At 33.2% G+C, this 20,665-nt stretch overlaps 1 protein-coding gene across 1 annotated transcript in view; it reads right to left on the bottom strand.

The window, feature by feature from the left end:
* The window catches only part of ITFG1 (integrin alpha FG-GAP repeat containing 1), a 272,577-nt gene that overhangs the window by 205,844 nt on the left and 46,068 nt on the right, over nt 1-20,665 (bottom strand). The window contains exon 6 of the mRNA XM_074293314.1: nt 7,804-7,898. Within this exon, the coding sequence (XP_074149415.1) occupies nt 7,804-7,898 (95 nt within the window). The remainder of the gene's footprint in view (nt 1-7,803; nt 7,899-20,665) is intronic.

Below are 20,665 nucleotides of genomic sequence, written 5' to 3' on the forward strand. Positions count from 1 at the left end.
AGAAATCTCTTAATTGACTAATTTAGGAATCTATTCTTGGTCCTGTTGCTTACAAATTTTATCAATGACACAGATGAAGGAAAAGATGGGATATTAATCCAATGTGCCCATGGAACAGAAAAGGAGGAAAGCTATTACAGTATGACACAGTCTTGTTGCAAAAAGGATTTCTCTTAGTTGTAATGTGGCATCAAATCTAAAAGCATGAAACTAAAAAAAGATAAACTTAGAATCTTATATTTAGGCTAAAAAAACTCCCAATGTCACCACAAGTAAAACAATGGAAAATATGATTAAAGAAAAAAATTGCCTGAAAAACCTAGAGTTTTTAGAGGACAAAAAGTTTATTAAGTCAACAATGTGATAACAGAAGTCAAATACACAAACACAAACAAATAAAAAAAACCCAAACCACCAATGTAATCTTATGCTGCATTAAGGGAGGCACAATAATCCTGTTGGACTCTTTTCTAGTAAAACCACTTCAGGAGTAATTTGCTCAATTTGAAGTACCAAATTTGAAGAAGGATCAATGATAATCAATCAGTCAATAAGCACTAATTAAATTCCTTTATGTGATAGGCACTTGGGATAAACAGACAAACTGAAACAGTCCCAGCTTGTTACTGCAAGGGGAGACTTGTTCCTCTCTAAGCATATATAAGGTAGATAGATAGATAAAAAAATAAGAAGAAACTTATTTTGGGAGAATGGAAGTCATTAGCAGTTGAAGGAAAGTGATTTAAGGTCCAGTCAAAAAACATTTATTAAGTGTTTACTAAGTACTAAGCACTGCTTTAAGCACCAGGGCACAAAGAAAGGCAAAAAATAGTCCTGTTCTAAAGCAGCTCACAATCTATGAGGGAAAAGTTTTTTTATATACAAGAGGATGATTACAGAGTTTTTCATGTAAGTAGGTGGTATTTAAATTTAATCTTCAAGGTAATTTGGGATTGTCAGATAGAAGTGAGGAAGGGTATCATCACTGGAGGAGATAGAGCAAAGGCAGACATGGAGAATGGAATGCTGTACGGGTGAAAGTTTAATAAGTATATTTTGGTTGGACTATATAATATATTAAGTGGAATCACATATAATAAGGTACAAAAGATATGATGGAGCCAAGATTGTGAAGGCCTTAAATGCCAAAGAGAGGATTTTGTATTTGAACCTAGATTAGGGGTTCATAACAATTTTTTGTAACTCTTTGATGTTCTGATAATGGCTATGAACCTTTTCTTTTATCTTAAAAAAAATATGTAGGATTACAAAGGAAACAAAAGGTTAGAGGTATAACTTTTTTTTAATATCCAAGTTCACAGACTCCCACAGTTTTTCCATAAACTTCCTTCTTCCAAGTTATGTTATCTACAGATAATTGGTAATTAAGTATTCTAGTTCACTGAGCAAGAGCATGCCATGGTCAGACCTAAAAACTAGAAAAAAACTATTTAGGCATCTGTATGGAAGATTATTATAGAAAGGGAAAGCAATTAGGAAGAAATTTCAAATAGTCCAAGTCCAGGTAAAAGGTGATGAGGGCATTGATGTAATATGGTAATTATGTGAATAGACAGGAGACAGATACAACAGACACTGCTGGTATAAAAGAGAGTATTTTGACAAGTATTTAGAGGTGTGGGGTAAAGGAAACAGAGATGAAAGAGACTTGAGATTGTAAGCTTATATATCTGCAAAGATAGAGATACTTTTAACAATAATAGGGAAGTTGAGAAGAGGAATGCATTTAGGGGGAAGAACAATGAATGCTGTTTTGGTTTTTTTTTAATTATATGTCAATAGAACAAACAGTTTGAAATATTCAATTGGCAGTTGTGATATGTGTCCCAAGGCTCTGTCCTAGGAATTAACATTCCAAAGCAGATAATTTCCTCAGTGTATCCAACCCTAGTTTCATAGTTTCATACACATCACCAACTACCTTTTAATCGTCTCAAAATGAATAGTCTATAGGCACATCAAAGTCAGCAAGTCCAAAATAGAATTTATAATCTTGCCCCTTAAACCCTCTTGCCCTCTGAACTATTCAATTACCAACCAATGAACAAGCTTCCAATCACTCTCGCTTAAATCCTGGAATAAACCATAAATCTGGCTAATCTCCACATTTCTTTTATATGTCTCCTTTTCTCCATTCATGTAGCCATACACTAATTCAGACCCTCATCACCTCTCCTTTGAATTAATGTAACAATCTTTTTTTAGGTGGAAGAAGGAATGCTTCAGGTTAAGTGATTTGCCCAGAGTCACAGAATAATAATTACTACGTGCCTGCGGCTAAATTTGAACTCAAGTCCTCCTGACTCCAGGGTTGGTGCTTTCTCCAATGTACTTCCTAGCCACCTCCTACAAGTCTTTTAACTAAATTCCCCAGGTCAAGTCTCTCTCCAGTTCAATCCATCCTTCACCTGTAAAACACAGGTTTGACCACTATCACTTCCTATTTCCTGAGCTCTAGGATTTTAAAATAAAAAGTTATTTTTATATTTTATCCTGGTACTAATAAACTTTTGGATTTCTTCAAAACTTGACTTTTTCTTATCTCTCCATTCTGTTTGCACTTATTCTCCATGTGCTCTGGGAACCAAGGATGGCCTTTTTGAAGTTCCTCAAATTTGTTAATCTCTCTCTCCTATCTCTATGCCTTCGTATTAGCTGTATGTTGAACATGCCTGTTCTGGTTCCTCATCTTTACTCATTGTTTTCCCTTTGCTTTTTTTCAAAACTTCATTCAAGTCCCACCTTCTTCAGGAAAACTGTTCTGGCTCCCCATGATGCTAGCTTCTTCCTCTCTGAAGTTACCTTCCATTTATTCTGTATATATCTTGTAAGTTCCTTGTTATTTACCTGTCATTCATCCCTAGATCATAATGTAAGATCCTTGAGGACAGGGACCATTTTTATTTTATTTGTATTCCTGGTATTTAACATGGTAGCCAACATATAACAAATGCATAGCATATAAATGCTTTTTTGATTAAATGACTAGCTCAGGAAAGAAACTGGGGCTGTATATGTAGATGCAGTAGTTATTCATGTAGAACTGATAATTTAAACCCAGAGGAATTCAGTGTGTGTATGTGTGTGTGTGTGTGTGGGGGGGGGGGAGAACGAGGAGAGGAAGGGAAGAGAGAGGAAAGGGAGGGACAAAGAGAGGCAGAGAGATAATGATCATTAAAGATTGAAGAAAGGGGCTAGTAGATATGGAAGAGGTCAAGATAATTGATGGGCCAAAATTCAGGAGGAGATAGGCAAGTAAGAGATAGGCAAAATTATAGAGAATGGTCTTAGTAAAGAGAAAGACTACCTTTTTCTTTTTTTTTTAATTTATAATTTTTTTCCACAGTATTTATGCATGAGTAATTTTTAAAAATTATATTATCCCTTGTATTCATTTTTCCAAATTATCCCCTCCCTTCCTCTACTCCCTCCCCTTGATGACAGGCAATCCCATATATTTCACATATGTTACAATATAACCTAGATATAATATATATGTGCAAATACCATTTTCTTGTTGCACATTAAGTATTAGATTCCGAAGGTATAAGTAACCTGGGTAGATAGACAGTGGTGCTAACAATTTACATTCACTTCAAGACTACCTTTTTCTGAAAGACAATAATAAGGAGGTGGGAATAAGATAAGATCAGATAAGAATAAGGAGTTCTGAGTTGTGGAATAGGGGAGAATAGAGAGACCATAAATTAGGAGAGGTCCTCTGTGAAAAGGGAAAGAAATGCCATCACTCTAGAGGATGTCTTGAGGAGAATAATAGAGGAATGGAATAAAGATTGTAGAAAAAACAAAGAGCCAATGATGGAAGAATAAAAGGATTACCATGAAATAATGAAGGTATTTAACAAAACTGTAATGGACCTGAACAAAATTTGTACCTTATATTGATTACAGATGTGTCAGAGAATTCTTAAAAGTTATATCAGAATTTCTTGATATGAAAAATTGCCCAACATAGACCAAAGTCATGTTAATATGATCCTAAAACCTGTATAATTAAATTTGAACTTTCATTTTTTCACCTTTTACTTAAGAGATAGTGTTAAAACAAAGTTCATATGAAAAACAAAAGGTCAAGAATTTCAAGGGAATTAATGAAAAAAAAAAAAAAAATCAAATGAAGGTGGCCTAGCTGTACCAGATCTAAAATTATATTATAAAGCAGCAGTTACCAAAACCATTTGATATTGACTAAGAAATAGCCTAGTTGATCAGTGGAATAGGTTAGGTCCAAAGGACAAAATAATTAATAACTTTTAATAATCCAGTGTTCAACAAACCCAAAGATTCCAGCTTTTAAGATAAGAACTCAATGTTTGACAAAAATTGCTGGGAAAATTGGAAATCAATATGGCAGAAACTAGGCATTGACCCACACTTAACACCGTACAAAAAGATCAGGTCAAAATGGGTTCATGACATAGGCATAAAGAATGAGATTATAAATAAATTAGAGGAACATAGGATAGTTTACCTTTCAGACATATGGAAGAGAAAGGAATTTATGACCAAAGAACAACTAGAGATCATTATTGATCACAAAGTAGAAAACTTTGATTATATCAAATTGAAAAGTTTTTGTACAAACAAAACTAATGCAGATAAGATTAGAAGGGAAACAAATTGGGAAAGCATTTTTATAGTCAAAGGTTCTGATAAAGACCTCATTTCCAAAATATATAGAGAATTGACTCTAATTTATAAGAAATCAAGCCATTTTCCAATTGATAAATGGTCAAAGGATATGAACATATAATTCTCAGATGAAGAAATTGAAACTATTTCTAGTCATATGAAAAGATGCTCTAAGTCATTATTAATCAGAGAAATGCAAATTAAGATAACTCTGAGATACTATTACACACCTGTCAGATTGGCTAGAATGAGAGGGAAAGATAATCCAGAATGTTGGAGGGGATGTGGGAAAACAGGGACCCTCATACATTGTTGGTGGAATTGTGAATACATCCAGCCATTCTGGAGAGCAATTTGGAACTATGCTCAAAAAGTTATCAAACTGTCCATACCCTTTGACTCAGCAGTGTTACTACTGGGCTTATATCCCAAAGATCTTAAAGAAGGGAAAGAGACCTGAATATACAAGAATGTTTGTGGCAGCCCTCTTTGTAGTGGCCAGAAACTGGAAAATGAATGGATGCCCATCAATCGGAGAATGGCTGAATAAACTGTGGTATATGAATATAATGGAATATTATTGTTCTGTAAGAAATGACCAACAGGATGATTTCAGAAAGGCTTGGAGAGACTTACATGAATTGATGCTGAGTGAAATGAGTAGGACCAGGAGATCGTTGTATACTTCAACAATACTATATGATGATCAATTCTGATGAATGTGGCCATTTTCAACAATGAGATGAACCAAATCAGTTCCAATAGAGCAGTAATGAACTGAAACAGCTACACCCAGCAAAAGAATTCTGGGAGATGACTATGAACCACACATAGAATTCCCAATCCCTCTAATTTTGTCTGCCTGCATTTTGGATTTCCTTCACAGGCTAATTGTGCATTATTTCAAATTCTGATTTTTTTTGGACAGCAAAACAACTATTTGGTCATATATACATATATTGTATTTAATTTATACTTTATTTGTCAACCTGCCATCTGGGGTGGGAGGGAGGGAAGGAAGGGAAAAATTAGAACAAAAGGTTTGGCAATTGTCAATGTTGCAAAATTACCCATGCATATATCTGGTAAATAAAAACTATTAAAAAAAAAAAAAGAGAGAGAGAGAGATACTGTTAAGTTCTTTAGAGTTATGTAAAACTTGTATAATAAGAGAAATAATTCTTCATATGCTATCTACATCTCAATTTACTAAAAGTATAATTTAAAGGAATTTCCTTAGCATTCTACTCAAAATATGAATATTTTCTCCAAAGTTAAGATGTTAAATCATCCTTATTAAAAGAAGCCTTCTTCTTCCTCTTCCTTCAGTCAAAATATATCCTCAAGTAGCTTTAAACTGCTAGGGAGAAAGGCCCAATTCATGGATATTAAATTAACTTGAAATCAGCAATATTCTTTTATGAAATTTTCTGTGTTAGAGATTTGAAAGCTTTGATGGAATTATTTTCACCAACTTAAAAAAACCCAGCAGAGTAAAACTTTACTAATTAAGAATAATTACAAGAAGTCCAAGTTTAATTGCTGAATCTGAATTAGAATTTATATATATGCACATATATCTAGAAGTAAAATGAGAGAACAACCCTCATTTTGCAGATGAGGCAAGACCAGCCCTGCGAGGTAAAAAGGGCATACATGTAAGGAGAAGTAGAATATTTTCAAAAGAATTCAATATAGTAACACAAATAGTTATATTAATTAGATATCTCATTAGACCTGTTTAATGATTTTTAAAGACACACTGTACACAAATGGATGTTATTATATCCATTTTGAAAGTAGTTAAAATTTTTGAAATGGAAAATGTTAGAGATCATGATTTTAATAGTTTCTTAAATTATAGATTAAGAATTTGAAGTCTAGAGAGGTTAAATGATGGATTTAACTTCCTTTTCTTTACTCCAGGCTTATTGTGAGGGAGAGGAATTTGTAAACACTAAAGTTCTAAATAAATGTGCATCAACGTTATTGTTATTTCATGTCAAAGAAAACAATGGCAAAAAGTGTGCTTTAATAAATATTTCCCTTGTCATTTTATTTACATAACTAGTTTAGAATGAGAGGAAGTTTGGTGAGGTAGATTAGGGACCAATGCTAAAGTCACTAAGACCTGGGTTACAATTCTGTTACTGACATATATTGACTGTATGATCATGGATAATTCAGATTTACAGTGACCCAAATAACGCTCTAATACCATGAGTTACAGACAAGCTGATGAACTCTCTCAATCAGGGATTCTTCCTCTCAGATTTAAACCAACCTCTTACCTTCAAAAATGAACAAACTTTAACTATGTCCAAAGATCAATTTCCATTTACCTTGAAACCATTAATTAATCATGATGACAATTTAGACCTTATATCTTTATATAAGGACTTCAAACTTTCAAAAATGTTTTTGCATCATTATCTCATTTCTTTTCACAGAAACCTTATGACAAAATTGAGAAATGTAAATACTTTTTCAGATGAAAGAACTGAGGTGCAGAGTTAAGTTATACATGGATATTTGTGTAATGTAAGAACTAGAAGGGGCTTGGAAGGTCATTTTGTGCACTACATATCAAAGTCAAATAGAAACCAGGACCACTAACCCCTACATAAGTTTGAATTAATCTCAGTGCACATATTGATTGAGAAAAAACACATATAAACATGATCTATATTTTACTGTTTTTATTTTGTTAAATATTTCCTAATTATATTTTAATTCAGTTTATGTCTTGCAAGTTGTCACCTCTGATTTACAGCAACAGCTTAATTTTATAGGCAAGGTGGGAGTAATTAAGGTGAGGAATCTAATTAATATAAGATTAGGGACTTGAACTCTGATCTAACACTAAGCCTAGTATTTATCAAATACTTCACATCTATTGTGCTATTTAAAATGAAATATTAATCTATTTGCAATTCAGTATAAAAATTATCCTTTTTTTTTTTTTCCTGAGGCCATTAGAGTTAAGTGACTTGCCCAGGATCACACAGCTAGGAAGTATTAAATGTCTGAGGCTAGATCTGAACTCAGGTCCTACTGACCAGGGTTGGTGCTCTATCCACTGTACTAACTAGCTGCCCCTAAATTTTTTATATGGGGAAAAAAACTCACCTGCAGTGAAATCTTTATTCAAATCAATAAATGCATGAGAATGTGGTGTTCGCATTTTACTTTGAGTATTCAGTACGGGATGCCATGATAAATTCCTAAGGGGAGAAAAAATAGAAAATGTTCTTAATGAAAACTTGCAAATGAATCCTTTTCTATGACATGCAACTAAAGCATATAGTATTTTAAACTATTAAATTCTGCTTATGTGGCATTGCTAAGACAATATACCAGTGATTTATAATGACTATTTGAACTCATTTTACTAAAATCAGAAAAAGAATGAATTATACCCCTCAGAAAAGAATGGTTTCAGTTTTTGTACTAAATCAACAGAGTATATATGATTGTACTTCTTTTCTCATCCTTAAGATAAGCAAAGAAATTATCTGTAATAACTGTAATGATGCTGTCTTCCCAATAAGAAAGAAAATGTGATCTTAGAGAATATATTTGAAATGGGCATCAATGTAGTTGATGATGATATTCAACTGCCTTGAAATTCAAAACTGCCAATCTATCTAAGCAACATGGATATAAAATTAGTTGTTCTGAGCAGTTCCTGCTTAACTATGTATTTCTCTAATTGATTGTATGAAATTGCAGGGGACAGTGAGAGAAACCTTTTGTTTAGAGGTAGCAAGGGATACTACTCTAAGTATAGTAGGCAAATCTAATAATTTTCTTTGCAGCACCAGCCTTAGAAATTGCCTCAAAATTGAGGTTCCTCATTAGGGGAACTAATGGGATATTAAATAAATCAACAAATTTTCATTAAGAATTTACTATGTGTCAGGTATTGTGTAAAAGCTGGGAATACAAAGGTAGATAGGTATTTATCAAACATTTAATATGTGCCAGAAACTGTGTCAAGCCCTAAGGACACAAATAAAGGGGGAAAAAGACAGCCATACCTTAAGGATCTTACATTCTAATGAAGGGAGACAGCACATAAAAGGGGTCTGAAAGCAAGTATATGTGCACAGGTATATGAGGGAGGTATCTATGCAAGGGCAAGGTTGCTATGGAGAAGGTAGACAAGTCTGGAAAGTAAGGAGTAGAGGTGGAAATAAAGTCAGCATAGCCTGCAACTTGTGAAATGGTTGTTTGGACCAAAAACACCATTCAGAAGAGATCAGAAAAGACAAAAATTAAATAATTCTTGCTTTTAAGCAGGCTACATTCTATTGAAAAGAGAAAATATGTGTATATTATATATGTATGCATAAGAATATAATGTATTTACAAAATGCATACAAGTTAATTTGTGGAGAGGGAATACTGGAATTTAGGGAATTGGGAGAAATCTCACATTAAAAAAACAACAACAACAACAACAACAACAAAAAAACAAACAAACCTCATGCATTTTTTTGTACATGAATCCAGTCATTAAGGAAGTCAATCTATGAGGTAGAAATGAAGATACTGTGCATTCCAAGTTTGAGGCCAGTACAAAAGCATAGAAATGTGAGATAAGAGTATCATATGTGAGGAAAACTGAGACCATTTTGACTAAACTATAGAATATACAGATTACCAAGAATGCATAATGAAGCTAGGAAGGCAAGAGCGTATACTCCAAGGTTCTTTCCTGAGTTGTCTATTCTCTCACTACACTGCTCTCTCATTTTGGTGACCTCATCAGTTCTGAGGGAATTAATTATGCTTGTGTATGGCTGAGCTAGAAAACAGGTTATGGGATCTAAAGAGACTTATGAACTGAGAGGTTAAGTGTTTGAGGGCATATTAACATGCTGATCTCCTACTATAAGGACAAGAATTAAAGAGGAGAGGAAGACTGTGAACCAAATGCTTTAACTCTTGGAATATTTTTATATTTCTTTATCAGTTCATGGGCCACATGAATCCATTTTTGTGGGTTAAAATAAAAGATGTCTATCACAAGAATTTTTATTTTGAATTCTTATACAGGAGCTGGTACTTGTTAACCATATTTGAAATAAGACTAACAGGAGCCAAATGAAAGCTATATATTTTGAAAATATTCTAGAATTAGGATATGGGAGCTATGAATCAAAGATATATACTAGACTTTTTGCAAAGTTAACCTCCAGAATCAAACATAATATATATGTACCCAATCTTAAGGGATCCTTGCTTATGGTTTACAATGAAGTTCAAAAGAATAACCATATTGTGATTGTTCTACTGCTTAAGAAAATGTCATTGCAGAAACCCTTTTATCATAGCATAGAATAGTGGAAAGAGTACTGAGCCTGAAATCAAAAAGATTAATCTTCCTGAGCTCAAATCTGGCCTTAAATACTCCACAGGTGTGTGATTTTGGGGAAATCACTCATTGACTCCCATTTCTCATCTGTAAAATGGACTGGAGGAGGAAGGAGCAAACCATTTCACTATCTTTGCCAAGAAACCCCAAAAGAGTTCGTGAATAATCGGAATACATTTGAAATGATTGAAGAATATCACAATCAAACATTTAGAGCCTATAATGAGCAAGTACTACTCTAAGCAATAAGCACAGAGCAAGATCCTTTAGAATCTACATAAGTACTATGCCTTACCTTTAAGGCTAATTCATTCATGTATCAATTACTTATAAAATGCTTACTACATGAAATGCATTTTATTAAAGAAAAAACAGAAATCATTTAGGTGATCTCTCCTATTAAGATTACAATCTCATATTAATATGAATATATATGTACTGAGATAAATATACTAATTACATGATATGCTAAATATACTAATGATTTGAGATGTAGATGGAAGACATACTAAATACTATCTGAAAAAAAAAGGATAATTTTTTTTTTAGCTGGACAGAACATTTTAGAGAAGGAATTGTGATAAAGAGGAAAGTCTGCTGGAATTGAAATAGAGCCTGCAGCTGTGTTGCTTTTTACCTGTGCAACTTTGGGAAAACAACCTAGGTGATAAGTTTCCTCACCTATAAAATGAAGGAGTTGGACCAAATGGCCTCTAAAGTCCCTTTGACCTCTATATCTAATATCCTAGTATCTCTGAAAATTTTGAATATATATTTTTAATAAATTAGCATATGTAACTTAAAAAATAGATTCACAGAGGAAATAAGATATGAACTGGATTTTACATAAATAGAAAGAAATAAGGAAATCAGAGTAGGCAGTTATTGCCCAATAATATTTGTTTTTGATGATGAAACTGATTGAAGATTTTGCTTAGTTTTCTATAATTAATTATTAGGATTCATGTACAACTTGTAAAATTTTACTTCTTTTTAATGAAGTATAAACCACAAGAGTATTGTGTGGGAAAGACAGCTGCCAGTTTAACTAATTACTTCTAGAAAGCTTACTAGCCAGCTAAGATAAGCATATTTTATATAATGCAAATTAGAATGTCAAGAATATAGCTTACGTATTTAATATTTTTATTCCCTCAACTTCATATAATCATTAATGTGGAACTTTTCAGTTTCCTTTCCAATTAAGGTTCTGACTTTGTCTACAATATCCTTTTTTTAGAGGTTAAACTATTTCAGGAAAATTCAACATTATAGTCTTAAATGTGTTTTGGGAAAGATCATACATGTCATAAGAAAGATATGTATATATATTTACATATACACACATATGTATACATAAATATATTTTTTCTTACTATAGTTTGTCATTTGTAATTTTTTCTTCTACTGTTCTTTGGTCATGTTGTGGCTTATTTTTGAAAGTCATGGTAAAATGAATCTTTCACAATCAAGTAAGTTTCAAGCTACTTCTAAGGACTAATAGTAATGAAATGTCAAGTTGTCTGACTTGAATAATGTAGAATAATTTTTAAAAAGATATTGATAAAAATATATGCTTAATATGTAATAAAATAATAAAAATTAATAAAATATAATAAAACACAATAATAAAAATATAATGAAATAAGAATATATAGATATATAAAATACAGATATAGATAAAAGATGTTAATTGAATATGAAAATTTAGCTATAATGAATTTTTAAAAAATTTATTTTATTTAAAAAACAGAATAAAGAAACATAGAAAAAGAATAAAAAACAAAATGAAACAAAAAAGAACACTGTCATGTGCCTAGCAGAACATCAGGGAAGATTCAGAATATATAACAACAAATACTAGTTCAAGAAAGTATGTGTGTGTGTGTGTGTGTGTGTGTATATGTGTGTGTACACACAAGAAAGAAATTATATTCATGGATGTCCATCGTTTCTTTTCTTCCTTGTAAATTCTTTTGTTCTTTGCTACACACCTCTTTTACTTTATTCTTCTCCCCTTTCATTATTCCTACCACTCATAAGCAAACTATAATTAAGAAAAGATATATTTATGTATACAGATGTATACATATGTATGTATATAAATACACACACACACACACACACACACACACACACACACACACACACACACATCTTTTCTATCCCTGCTGACCCATTACTTTAATTCTGCTCCTAACTTGTCTTGCTATTATTTAGCAACCACATACAGGATCCTTCCCTTGTCTTCTTTCCCCACCCTTTGCTTCTCTGTCTATCCACTCCCCTACACACACACACCTTATTTTTTTTATAGATTTTGGAGGGTACCTTCATAGTAAATATGTAGTGTTGCCCATTTCACCCATTCTAGATGTGAGTATGTTTTCAGAACTATGAACCCTCCTCCCCCCTCTAATATCTCTATGTCTATTCTTTCTCTGTACCTTATTTCTATGACATAATTACTATTTTTACCTTACCTCTACCCCAATCTTTCATTTGGAGGTGCCCTATTATTGATGTTAATCTTAAACATATGTTCTACATTTCCCTTGTGAAAAAAAGCAAACAATTTGTCCATATTGAGTTTCTTGAAATTGATCTTTGATACCAGCTCTATGTTAAATTATCTATTTAGTTTGGGTTTGATTGAAACTCCTAAGAATTTGAAAGTGCATTAAATGTCCATTTTTTCTCATTCAAAATTATAGATAATTTTGCTGGATATGATATTTTTGGCTGCAGGCCTAGTTCTTTTGATTGTTGGTAAATGTGATTATAGGATCTGTGGTCTTTTATTGTGGTTGCTGATAAATTATATACAATCCTAATTGTAGCTCCAGTATATTTCGATTTTTTTTCTTGGTTCTTACAAAATTTTCTCTTCAATAAGGAGGTTTCAAAACTTGGCAATAATGTTCAATAATGTTTCTATGTGTTTTCCACAAAGGATCCCATTGGTGACTGGTGAATTTTTTCCATTTCTACGTTCCCCTCATGTTCTATTACTCTAAGATAATTTTCTTAGTCTTTTTTTCTTTCTTTTTTATTTTTTTTTAGGCTTGGGTTAAGTGACTTGCCCAGGGTCACACAGCTAGGAAGTATTAAGTGTCTGAGATCAGATTTGAACTCAAATCCTCCTGACTTCAGGGTTGGTGTTTTATCCATTGCACCACCTAGCTGCCCCAATCTTCTTGGATGGTTTTTATTTTTATTTTTTAAAGTTTTTCCTCAATATGCTTCATTTGATTTTTAAAATCTTTTTGAGTTTTTTTTTTTTTTTTTTTTTTTTTAATAAATTCTCTCTGGTCAGGTAGAATTTCACATTTCTCTCTGGGGTAGAAGTTTTGTTTTTTTTTACTTCAGTGTACTAATCTGAAGATGAACACAAGTCTTCCATGTTCCCATAGTATGTTTCTATAGTGGAATTCGTTCTTTGCCCATTCATTTTTTAATAAGAGATATTAGTGCAAGCACCTGTAATCCTGAGGAGGGGATGGGGTATGTGGGGAGGGGTGGAGATAGTGCCTCAAGTTTCCCTTCAGTTCTCCATTCTGATGAGGAATCCAAATCAAGAGCTCCACTCTCTAGCAAGTGCCCACAGCTGCTTTATGGCTTCTGCACTCACCAGATGCTGACTCCTTTTCACCTAGGGCCATGTCTCTGCTGCAGATCTGGGCCTGGCAGCTAGGTCTTTCAGGACTCAAAAACACTCCACAGTCTGGGAGGTTAAAGTCTGTGATTCTTGGAGATGTGGTTTCAGCCACACCCAGCTAGATGATCCCCACTTAGTGTTTTTAATCTAGAGATGTTTGCATTTCAAATGGGTTAACCCCGGGCTCTCCAGTCCTTCTTAAGATCTCAGATTGTGTCAGGTGGATCCCAGTAGTGCCAGAAGTCTTCTTGATTTTTCAGCAGTTTATGTTTGCCCTGAGTCTCAAATTTGTTCTATTATGGGGGAAATCTAGAAAGCCTGAAATTTACCAACCTACTCTGCCATCTTCCTAGAATCCTCTGTAATGATTAAAAAAAAAAAAAATGAAAAAAAAAAAAAATACAGCATTTGTGCTGTCTGAAATGACTGAGTATAGGAAAGGCTTTTCTTTTTACAGAGTTCATATATTTCCTTATTTGTTAGCATTTTGTATTTACACCTGCCATTTCCCACCATTCTTTATGCTCATGCAGCTAATACTCACCTAAACATGCCTCTTAAAAAATAAAATAGGTGGGGCAGCTAGGTGCCGCAGTGGATAGAGCACAAGCCTAGAAGTCAAGAGGACCTGAGTTCAAATCTAATCTCAGACACTTAACACTGCCTAACTGTGTGACTCTGGGCAAGTCACTTAATCCCAAATGCCTCAGCAAAAAGTAAAAAAAAAAAAAAAGTTAAAACAAAAATTGGAAAATTTACAGTATAATTACAGGACTTCAATCAAAACACCAAAGAGAGACATAGGGTACTCCCAATGAGATCAGAAGTGAAACAAGGTTTTCTTTTATTACCATTACTATTCAATATTGTATTAGAAATGGTACCTTTAGCAGTGAGAGAAGAAAAAAGAAATTGAAGGAATTAGAGTAGCCAAGGCGAAACAAAATTATCACTCTCTGCAGATATGATTATCATCTTAGAAAATCCTTAGAGATTCCTTAGAGAATTTTAGAGAATCAACTAAAAAAATTACTAAAAACAATTAACAACCTTAGCAAAGTTGCAGGATATAAAATAAACCCACATAAATCACCAGAATTTCTATATGTTGCCAACAAAGTCTAGCAGCAAGAGACAGAAAGAGAAATTCCATTTAAAATAGCTGTAAATAATATGAAATATTTGGGAGTCTACCTGCCAAGAGAACACAATTACAAAACACTTTTCACATAAATAAAATTAGATCCAAACAACTGGAAGAATATCAAGTGCTCATGGAATTGGAGTGATTATAATTAATCTACTTATTCAGTGTCATACCAATCAAACTGCCAAGAAATTACTTTATAGAGCTAGAAAAAACAATAACAAAATTCATCTGGTTAAGAATTTAAAGGAAATTAATGAAAAAAAAAATGCAAAGGTGGCCTAGTTACAGGAGACCTAAAACTATATTATAAAGCATCAATCATAAAAAACCATCTGCTAAGAAAGAAAGTAGTGGATCAATGGAATAGGTTAGATTCACAAGACACAATAGGAAATGACTGTAGGAATCTAGGATTTGATAAACCCAAAGACTCCAGCTTTTATGATAAGAATTCAGTATTTGACAAAAATTGCTGGGAAAATTGGGAAATAGTAGACTAGACATAACACCTAATACCGTATACCAAGATAAGATAGAAATAGGTTCATGATTTAGACATAAAGGATGATACTATTAGCAAATTAGGAAAACAAGGGATAGTCTACCTCTCAAATCTATAGAGAAGATAGGAATTTACAGCCAAAGAAGAACTAAATAACATTATGAAATGGAAAAATGGATAATTTTGATTCCATTAAACTAAAAAGATTTTGTACAAACAAAGCCAATGAAGCCAGGATTAGATGGGAAGTAGAAAACTGGAAAAAAAAAAATTATATCCAAAGTTTCAGATAAAACCCTCATTTCTAAGATACATAGAGAATTGACTCAATTTATAAGAATACAAGCCATGCTTAATGGATTGATGGTCAAGGGATATGAACAGACAATTTCCACTCATATGAAAAAATGCTTTAAGTCACTATTGATAGAGAAATGCAAATTAAGGCAACTCTGAGGTATAATCTCTTAGATTGACTAAAATGGAAGAAAAAGATAATGATATATGGGCAGAGCCAAGATGGTGGAGAGGACACATGCATCTATTTAAGCTCTTTCATTCCCTCAGACTACTTCTTTTATGAAAGGCCTCGGAATTGACTGAAAAAACCTACGAATATTGGGAGTACAACACATTACCAATAGAAGATATCCTCAAAATTTGCCAGAAAAGATCTGTTTTTGCTCGAGGGCAGGGATGGTTAGTGCAGGGTCAGGAAAGTTGGCAGTGAAAGCAGGAAAGGCAGCTCATGCTGAGCAGACCTGAGAGGGGGCCGGGGGTGTCAGCCAGTGGAAAATTTGTGGGGAGAACTTTACCACAGTGTGAGCTATTTTGCTCTGGCAGCAAGCCAGTAGATCAGCACAGAAACTATAAACACAGGGGTACAGACTATAACCCTGAATCACTAGAGTCTCTCAGGACCTGGCTACCCAACACCTGGAGTGACTCAGCACAGAGCATGGTTGCTGTCCCACTGCTGCTTCACTGATACTTCCTGTTGTCCATAGAGGAAGCTTGGTAATACTACATGGCCCAAAAAGCAGACTATAGTTGTTTTTCTTGTTTTATTTCTTTTTTGTCAAAATGTGTAAAAAGTTAAAACAGGTTCTAACTATAGAAAGCTTCTATACTGATAGAGAGCAGACTTCAAACCCTGAGGAGACTGAAAACAAATTGTCTCTAGATGAAATCCCAAAGGGGCATATGATCTCATCCCCACCACACAAGGTTCTCATAGAAGAAAATAAAAAGGCTCTTACAAGAGAATTAGACGAAAAATGGGCAAAGGAAGGGGAAGTTTGGGAAGAGGGTCTGGATAAGTCATCCTACTTATTAAAAGATACAGTGGATAAAGAAATCAACTCCCTGAAAAACAGAATCAGTGAACTGGAAAAAGAAAATAGCTTTCTAAAAAATAAAGTTGGTGAAATGGAAAAAAATTCCATAAACAAAACAACTCATTTAACAACTCAATTGGACAATTACAAAAAGAAATTTTAAAAGTGAAAAAAAAAAATTCATTAAAAATCAGAATTGAACAAATGGAAATGAATAACTTGAGGAGATGCCAAGAATCAGTCAAGCAAAATCAAAAAAATGAAAAAAAAAAAATTGAAAAAAAAAAAAAAGTTAAATACCTATTTGGGAAAACAACAGACCTAGAAAATAGATGTAGGAGAGATGATCTGAGAATTATTGGACTTCCTGAAAATTATGATGAAAAAAAGGGCCTAGACACTATTTTTCAGGAAATCATCAAAGAGAACCGTCCAGATGTTATAGAAACAGGGTAAAATAGATATTGAAAGAATTCATCGATCACCTACTGAAAGAGATCCCCAAATCAAAACTCCAAGAAATATTGTGGCTAAATTTGAGAACTATCAGATCAAGGAAAAAATACTACAAGCAAATAGAAAAAACCCAAAAAACAACAACAACAACAACAACAACAACAAAAATTGAAATACAGAGGAACTACAATAAGAAATACTCAGGATCAAGCAGTGTCCACATTAAAGGATCAAAGGGCCTGGAATCTGATATTTCAAAAGGCTAAGGAACTTGGAATGCAGGCAAGAATAACTTACCCATCCAAAATGAGAATTTTTTTTTCCAGGGAAGAAGATGGACATTCAATGAAATAGGTGAATTCCATCTATTTCTGACTAAAAACAAGAACTAAACAAAAAGTTGGATCTCCAAACATAGGAATCAAGAGAAACATAAAAAGGTAAAAAGAATTCTTGGGAACTATATTTCTATTATGAGTATACATAAAGAATATATGTATAATTTGGTTTTACTGTTATAAAAAAGAAGCTAGAGGTGGAAAGGAAATTATACCAGAAAAAAGGAAAAGTGGGGGTACTAAATCTCACAAAGACACAAAGGAAACCTATTATATCGGAGGGAAAGAAGGGAGGGGGATGAACATAGTGTGTATCACACTCTCATCAAAACTGGATTAAAGAGAAAAATACTAGACATATTCTATTTACAAAGAAACTTCTCCCACCTCATTGAAAAGTTGGAGGGGAAAAGTGAAAAGGGAAGGAGTAAGCTAAGTGGAAGGAAATACAGAAAATGTGAGGAAAAGGATTAAGAAAAGGGGGAAAACTCTAAGGTGGGGGGAGGGATTCTAAAGAGGGAAAGTTGCATGAGGCAAGTGGTGCTCACAAGTTTAATACTGGGGGGGGGGGAATAAGGGGAAAGGAAAGGAGAAAAGCATAAGCTGGGATTAACAAGATGGCAGGAAATACAGAATTAATAATGTTAACCATAAATGTGAATGTGGTAAACTCCCCATAAAGTTTAGGCAGATAGCAGGCTGGATCAAAAGCCAGAATCCTACTATATATTATTAATAGGAAACACACTTGAAGCAGGGTGATACATACAGAGTAAAGGTAAAGGCTGGAGCAGAATCTATTGTGCTTCAGGTGAAGTCAAAAAAGCAGGGGTACCCATCCTGAAGCAAAAGCAAAAATTGAGCTAATTAAAAGAGATAAGGAAGAGCACTATATCTTGCTAAAGGGTAGCATAAATAATGAAGCAATATCAGTATTAAACATATACGCACCAACTGGTGTAGCATCTAAACTCTTAAAGGAGAAGTTAAGAGAGCTGCAAAAAGAAATAGACAGCAAAACTATAAACTAGTTTATAGTTGGAAGATCTCAAAACTAGTGGGAGATCTCAACCTTGCACTCTCAGAATAAGATAAATCAAGCCTCAAAATAAATAATAAAGAAGTTAAAGAGGTAAATAGAACACCAGAAAAGTTAGGTATGATAGATATTTGGAGAAAACTAAATGGAGACAAAGAAGTACACTTTCTTTTCGGCAGTTCATGGAAACTATACAAAAATTGACCATATATTAGGACATGAAGACCTCAAATTCAAATGCATAAAGGCAGAAATAGTAAATGCATCCTTTTGAGATCACAATGCAATGAAAATTACATTCAATAAAAAGCCTAGGGAAAATAGACAAAAAAAAATTGGAAACTAAATAATCTCATCCTAAAGAATGGGTGAAACAGCAAATCATAGACACAATTAATAATTTCTCCCAATAAATTATGGTATATGAAGGTTATGGAATATTATTGCTCTGTAAGAAATGACCAGCAGGATGAATTCAGAAAGGTTTGGAGAGACTTTACATGAACTGATGCTGAGTGAAATGAGCAGAACCAGAAGATCACTATACACTTCAACAACAATACTATATGAGGATATATTCTGATGGAAGTGGATATCTTCAACATAAAAAAGATCCAACTCATTTCCAGTTGATCAATGATGGACAGAAACAATTACACCCAGAGAAGGAACACTGGGAATTGAATGTAAACTGTTAGCACTACTGTCTATCTACCCAGGTTACTTATAACTTCGGAATCCAATATTTAACGTGCAACAAGAAAATTGGATTTACACACATATATTGTATCTAGGTTATACTGTAACATATATGGGATTGCCTGTCATCTAGGGGAGGGAGTAGAGGGAGAGAGGGGAAAATTTGGAAAAATGAATACAAGGGCTAATGTTATGAGAAAAAAAATTACTCATGCATATATACTGTCAAAAATATTTTATAATTATAAAATTAATAAAAAAAAATAATTTCACCCAAGAAAATGATAATAATGAGATGTCATACCAAAATGTGTGGGATGTAGCCAAAGCAATAACAAGGGGAAATTTTATACCTCTAGAGGCCTAGAGGTCAATGAATTGGGCATGCAACTAAAAAAGGTAGAAAAGGAGCAAATTAAAACCCCCTAAACACTAAACTTGAAATTCTAAAAATAAAAGGAGAGATGAATAAAATTGAAAGTTAAAAAAAAAAAAAAAAAACTATTGAATTAAGAAATAAAACTAAGAGTTGGTTCTATGAAAAACCCAACAAAATAGATAAACCCTTGGTAAATTTGATTACAAAAAGGAAAGAAGAAAATCAAATTGTTAGTCTTAAAAACTGAAAAGGGAAAATTTGCCACTAATGAAGAGGAAATTAGAGCAATAATTAGGAGCTACTTTGCCCAACTTTATGTTAATAAATTGAATAACTTAAATGAAATGGATGAATACCTTCAAAAGTATAGCTTGCCCAGATTAACAGAGGAAGAAGTAAATTGGTTAAACAGTCCCATTTTAGAAAAAGAACTAGAACAAGCTATTAATCAACTCGCTAAGAAAAAAATCTCCAGGACCAGAAGGATTTACAATGTGAATTCTACCAAACATTTAAAGAATAATTAACTCCAATGCTATATAAACTATTTGAAAAAATAGGAATTGAAGGAGTCCTATCAAATTCCTTTTATGCCACAGACATGGTACTGATACCTAAACCAGGTAGGTTGAAAACAAAGAAAGAAAATTATACACTAATCTCCCCAATGAATATTGATGCTAAAATCTTAAATAAAATATTAGCAAAAAGATTACAGAAAATCAATCCCAGAAAAATAAACCATGACAAAGTAGGATTTATACCAGGAATGCAGGGCTGTTTTTCTAATAAGGAAAACTATTAGCATAATTGACTATGATCATCTCAATAGATGCAGAAAAAGCATTTGATAAAATCCAACAACTATTCCATTAAAAACACTAGAGAATATAGGAATAAATGGTCTTTTCCTTAAAATAGTCAGGAGCATATATTTAAAACCATCAGTAAGCATCATATGTAATGTAGATAAACTGGAACCATTCCCAATAAGATCAAGAGTGACACAAGGTTGCCCACTATCACCACTACTATTCAATATTGTATTTGCAA

This window comes from Sminthopsis crassicaudata, chromosome 2, assembly GCF_048593235.1.
Source record: "Sminthopsis crassicaudata isolate SCR6 chromosome 2, ASM4859323v1, whole genome shotgun sequence".
Taxonomy (NCBI): domain Eukaryota; kingdom Metazoa; phylum Chordata; class Mammalia; order Dasyuromorphia; family Dasyuridae; genus Sminthopsis; species Sminthopsis crassicaudata.